This window comes from Agrilus planipennis, unplaced genomic scaffold (assembly GCF_000699045.2).
Source record: "Agrilus planipennis isolate EAB-ADULT unplaced genomic scaffold, Apla_2.0 scaffold54, whole genome shotgun sequence".
In the NCBI taxonomy this organism is placed as follows: Eukaryota; Metazoa; Arthropoda; class Insecta; order Coleoptera; family Buprestidae; genus Agrilus; species Agrilus planipennis.
The window spans coordinates 757123-763693 of record NW_020439000.1 but is presented as its reverse complement, the minus strand read 5'-3'; the positions used below and the strand labels follow the sequence as shown (position 1 = coordinate 763693).

At 35.9% G+C, this 6571-nt stretch overlaps 1 protein-coding gene across 3 annotated transcripts in view; it reads left to right on the top strand.

Moving 5' to 3' along the window:
• Positions 1-6571, top strand: part of LOC108734398 — a 132030-nt gene that overhangs the window by 54285 nt on the left and 71174 nt on the right. For all 3 annotated transcript variants that reach the window (XR_003231386.1, XM_025975832.1, XM_025975831.1), the window contains exons 2-3: positions 3982-4173; positions 4509-4952. Coding sequence is in view for 2 of the 3 variants with exons in the window: in XM_025975832.1 (XP_025831617.1) it covers positions 4039-4173; positions 4509-4952 (579 nt within the window). In the remaining variant the exon portion in view is untranslated. The remainder of the gene's footprint in view (positions 1-3981; positions 4174-4508; positions 4953-6571) is intronic.

Here is a 6571-nt window from a genome sequence, read left to right as displayed (position 1 = left end):
AGTTAGGAGGGGTAGAGGTAGACCTAGATTAGATTACTGTTCGCAAATAGTTAAGGATGTGGGCTGTTCTAGTTTTAGGGAAATGCGAAGTTTAGCTCAGGATAGGAAAGAGTGGAGGTACGTGTGCAACCAGTCTTAGGACTGATGACCTAACGATGATAAGTCCTTCCGTCCTGACTTATCTGACTTCCTAGATATCTAAAATCAGCCACTTCTAACTTGATGAAAAACAAAATTAAATGTATAGAAAAACAATGTAAAGATTTTCACGGAAACCTTTAAATCGAATTTAAAAAGCTATTTTTATGTTCTTAATATTTTATCTAGTTTGACCTACATAGATAAAACACTAGCCGTGTGTCCGAGCAGCTTCGTCTGCTTGGAATTTTATCAATTTTAAACTAATAAGTTTATTAACATGAAGATATATGTCGTCACGAATACTTTTATACGTTTTTTAATTTAACAATTAATGTGGTGAAGATGTATACGTACATTCAATACATTTTGATGTATTGATTTGATTTCTGATCCATTTTTCTTCATTTGTTACACTTCTACTTCCACTTCCCCTTTCACGTTTGTTGGCAACTTCTAAGAAGCTGGCAATAATTAATAAAAGTACGAACGCCATATAACGGTTTTTACCAATACCCCAAGCTTTTCCCTCTGAGAAGTTTTTCCAAAGTTTCGTGTCAAATCTCGAGTTAATTAGTGTCTTCCAAGTTGGAGTTTTACCCCGAAAAGTACGGCGTGTCGTTGCTACTGTTAATACACATGTACCGTCATATATTTATACGCATGGACGAGTATACGTACTGTTTAATGATGTAGTTTGCTAATTAACAGCAAAACTTGTAGACATAAACCTCAATTTGTGATATGTCGACATAACACGCATCAATTTAAATCAGGACGAAACATCCTAGACTTGTTGCAAATGTGCCAGAATCACACTTTTCAATATAATGACTGCATGATTGTATTCTCGCATTGTCTATCATTCAATTAAATGATCTGTGCATGCCGATTTAATGCCTTTAGTTTCAATTAAATGTATGCATTTCCTAAACAGCACCTAATGGGTTTAATGTTACAAATGTTCAATTTTTTAAGCTCTGAATTAGGCAAGGACATACAGAAGCTTCTTATCAAGCTTCAAGTCGTATAGGGATTAATTTCAATAAGCTTTTGGAGTTTCTAGTCTCGTAAATTTGAATTTGTTATAGCATCATTTTAATCTTTAATTACTTGATTAAGACTTTTCGACAAATTGTGTACAGTAGTATCAAGTTTAAATCAGCTCGATTCGTTCAACTTCAAATAAAATCCGGCATTTTATAGTCTATATCTACCGGAGTGTTCTAAAAAAGCGACGAATCCGGAGACTCCGGCTTTGCTGATTAAATAAAGAGGTCTTGAGGGAACATTTATTGGGGGTGGTGTGTATAGAACAGTAAATTTTCCAATAAACCCTTCACAAGCTCTACTTTATTTTTGTGTAACGAAAAAGAGAGGAGAAGCTCCAGTATCAAAGAAGGATAAAGTGCATTCTGGCGTATTTCTTAAATAAATTGCGTTCACGACACTGTATAACCTTTCTGAAAAGCAATTTATTTCTGACGCTCGAACACTTTCAAACTTCAACTTCGTTTTATGTATTCATCAGCTAAATCATCCGCCTTTCATGCAGAAAGTAGCGGCACTTCCAACAGAAACACTACTTGTTTATATTTCTGTATCTGTTCCGATAATTACTCCATATATCATCCATATTTCTTTCATAAAAAGCTTGAATTATAAACTTCTCATCTAGTGAATACGAAGAGCTGTTGATATTTCCACTAATAATACAACAAAAATATGAGGCATTAATACCTAATAGTATGGTTCACATTAAAATCTAAATTAAATTGTTGTACGATTACTTTTGGTGTAACAACATGCAGTTGATTCCGCGTATAACGATGACGAAGGGGAACCACTGTAATGTCGTCGTTTTATTCGGACGTCGTTACAGGCAAAGGTAAAGAGATACAGACACGTACTGTCCATTTCAACTTGTTAGAATTGTGACCTTGAAAAAATCTGCGCGAAGATAGACAGAATACACATTAGGCGTGAGCAAAACAGAAATAGTTGGAACAAGCTTGAACAAGCAGAGTTCTCGATGGGCGGTCTTAGGAGATCGGCTGGAACTGTACAGTACTAGACGAAAATGTTTAGCAATTTCTTAAAACAAAAATGTATATACATAAATTAACAATAGGAAACAAAGCAAAAGTTTTATAGGTGTATAGAACGTTAAGTTAATCCACTTGTTACTATTTTTGGCTAAATATGCTAATAAGCATATTTTTAAATTTTAACAAGGCAGTTTAAATAATTTTGCAAATGGCACTGTACACTTTTGTCTAGCTCTCGCTCGATGATCGGTGAAGAAATGAGCTACGCAGACAAATATGAAAGGGAAAGGGCATATCTCTAACTTCTTGAAACGAACAGTATGTACTGTTTTCACCATTTTTCAATTTTGAAGCGATTTCCGCCTTTTTTTAACAGCAAATGTGCATCTAGGAGTCATACTTATTCAATATTTTACCAACTCAGTTGCTACTTAAAATATCACTTTGTAACTGAACCATTTTAACGTACACGCTTAATATCTATCTACCTGACTAACATCTATCAACAAATGTGAATATAAACAAAATATAAGAAATCTCTTTGCGTCTTTTGCGATCTATTTCGGTCGCTATATCTGCATGGGATAACTAGGGATTTGTACAAATGGTTCATTAAAAACAGTCGCTACACCCGAACTCGGCATTACATCCGAAGTCGCTATAGACACATGAATTTTGTACTAAAATATGCTCTAAATTCGAGGGACTTAGATTTAATGTCGCTATAGCAAAATGGCCGCTATAACCAAGGTCGTAATAAATAGAATCCACTGTATTTACATGTTTTACAGTGATTGGCTTGAAATAATTATTTCTGAAAAACAAGAAGCTATTGATTGATCCATCGAGCCCTTTATACTTTATAGCATGAAGTTTTTAATTACATGTTCCGTAACATTGCGTGTAATAGTGTAATGGTGTCATACAATTATCTACCCAATTAATCTTTCCACTTACTTGCGTAAACTCATCGATTTACCCTGAATTTTCGTGATAATTTAAATTAATTTAAATAAAATTATTGATTCATAAACCAATTAAGTAACAAATATTAATGTGAAAATTCATTTTCAATTTTCTTATCCACTACAAACTACCTCAAGTTAATGAGGGAAAAATTTTTGCTGCTGTTGTCGCACTGATAAGAAAATTGAAATTGAATTTTCACATTAACGTTTCGTACTTATTAATCACTTTTAAAAATTAAAAAATGTCAAAGTGGATGTAGTAATGATATAAAGGTTAATAAAAATTATTTCATCGAAAAATGTCCTCTTTAAAGCAATTACCTAATGGACGTTTTTAACCTACATGTCTATGTAATGCTTGTTAATTGTACATAGAAGGAGGTATATGATCATCTATAGAGGGTGGGATGACCGAGCGTCGTGGTCTAGAGGTTTAGACCATTGCTTAGCATTCGGGAGGACGCCGACTCGATTCCGGATCTATCTGCATTGATCCAAGTTTTTCTGCGATTTGCTTGGATCATTTAAGTAGTTTAATATTCCACAAATGATCTTTCATTTTCTTCTGTTTTCATTTCGTCCGTCTCATCTTTCTCACCCGAACCACCACCCACCCAATCCCACGATTCCTGAAAGGCTCTACCTTACGGCGTAGTCCAGGGGGATTGCTCGCCCACCAATATTCGTAGGGACAAGGGACGGCCTAAGCTTAAAGTCCCAGGACGTCCCATTATCCTTATTAGTCGCTTTTAAAATACAATTACTTTTTATAACATATTAACGACATTTCATTGAGTTGAATAAAATATCTTTTTTGATCTTTTCAGAGTGCCAACCCGTCCGAAAACTGCTCCCCTAGCAGTAGCCCCAGTCCTCGCCCTAGAATGACCATAAACTCGCAGTCGGGCCCAAGATCTACCCGACCTTCCGAGGACTTGATCACAACGGCTACTTCAGCGCTTAGAAGGCTACATTTCAAGACTGGCCGGGGAATTACCAAAACGAATGCCAAAACGCAGGTATCTCCATTTTCATATTTCTTTTACTTTAAATATAGATATAAGTTAACAACGTTAGTTTTGCAAAGTTGGCAGATTCGATAATTTTCTTTCTTTAGTTTTTCATCATTAAGGGTTTGTTTCTATTTCTCAACCGTGTGCTATCCGGACATATGAACAATGAACTCTGCGCCAGCAATTTTAGGTACCAATAGTAAAAAAAAAGGAAACTTTGGTTTGCGTTTTGCTGAGGATATTATCCGAAGTGCAAGTTACATTTTCAAAACTCTGTTCTCATTTCAAAAATTTTAGACCTCCAGGTAGATTTAGTAATTGGTAGTTCCTTTTGCTTCCAGGCCCAAACGCCGGTTCCGAAGGTGGTCCTGATGGGCTCCAGCACGGCTTCAGAGACAACCATTAATACCAGCACTGACAGTTCCAACACCATGATTACAACCATGACCGCAACCGACGGCGAAACAACCGATTGTCATGACAGCCTTGAGATAAATGATTCTTTCGACATATTAAATTTAGATAACAACCAGCTGGAAGGTGGTAACGCTGAGAGAGGCGCGCATTGTATCATTCCCGTGACAATGTCCCCGAAAACACCTACAACCGTCAAACATGAGCGTCAATTTACGTTCGACGTCATGAACGTCACGGCGACGACGCCGCAAACTGCATGCTGCAAGAAGAACGACACCTTCGTGTTTGATACGCTGCTCCAAAATGACGAAATTTGTATGCAAGAAGAAAAGAGTGTTGAAAAGCTTATGGAAGAACATAAACATGAGGTAAGTCATTACCAGTATGAATTTTTGTTTTTTTACAAATAACTTATTAAGTCTAAGACATCATGTAACGGTAGGAACTCGGGAAATTCTCGGCTAAAGCAAGAAGTTGGTCGCGGGAATCGTGTGAGCAATCGTCCAATATGTCGAGAGCTTTCATTTACTATTATGGTAGATGTAGGTACCTAAAACCTACTCCGTATGTTCCAATATAAAAATTTAAAAGCTAAAAAGACCCTTTGAAATACATACTTTCACATGTAAAGCCAAATGACCCAGGAGTGAGCACCTGCAGTCGAGAAATATTGAATTCAAGAATTTTAAACTATTTTTTGGTTAAAGAGAATTGAAATCCAAGTTGGATATTCTAGTCTTACACATATCGATTGCTATCAAAAACACAATCGCATTAACATTGCTAAGGAGCTCTTGGACTCTCTCTGCGACGACCCAAATTCCAGAATAAGTACATTAATATCGTCGAAATCGTCAAATAAGCGATAATAGTAGGACGATTGTGGCTGTAAGATTTTCAGATTTGTCTCAAAAATCTCCAAATATTATACAAAGCTGAAAACTTGAACTATCATCATATCGTCGTATATATGAGGGCTTTCCGAACTTATTTTTGTTGTGTCGCCCTTGGGAATTTGTAATATTTGTAGTGCCGACCTAGGGCGTCACGGCGCACAGTTAGCGAAACCCTAGTATATATTATTAATATTTAAAGAACTTAAATGTTATGTACCTCTTTTTATTAAAAACCAGGCAGTTAATCCATGCAAATTTGGTGTCTTTCTGTCTCTGATTTGCGATTCACTGGCAATACAATAAATTCAAAAGTGTAAGGTCATGTTGCGTACCTATTATTTGTATAAATTGACGCTGTCTCGTCGCAATATTTACCTCGACCTGATGTATTTACCGCTCCAGAAGCGTGACCTCTGTTAAACAGTTTTCACGGGTCCACAATATTTACTAAATACGCATTTACGAAACTACCTCCAGGTCGGAATAATTAATGAACATATTAGGTGTAACCAGATTTTCGTCGGCAAAGCTAATGTAATTGCTGCTGTGTATATGTAGAACAAACGCCGGATTAAGCTTAACACAATAAGCCAAAAATCAATCAAAGTAACCATCAGTGAGCTCTTCAGCAAAATCTAACCTGAAACATCAATTACACAACGTGCAAAAACAGGAGAGGTTAATTTATTTTTAATTAGGCATTAATGTAGCCTGCCTGCACAACCCCCTTACATTAATGAGTTTATTTTACCGAAGGTGTGACCTTTTTGGTAAAAAAATTAATGTCAGTGGACCGAATGAAAATGTATTCCCTCTCTTCTTGTGCCTTACAATTAGATATCACAAGATTTAAGTTCAAACTAAATAATATATGATCATTTATTTATTCGTATGAGTTTATTATAGGGTTGTTCGGAAAGTCATTTTTTCTTTTGTGGAAATGAAAGACAGTTTTCGTATAATAAACAAATACTTTATTAAATTATATATTGACCGTTCTGGTCCAACACCTTTTGCCATCTTTCTGGTAGTAGCATAATTCCACGCTCATAAAATTTTTGGTCTTTGCTGGCAAAAAACTGATCGAGGAG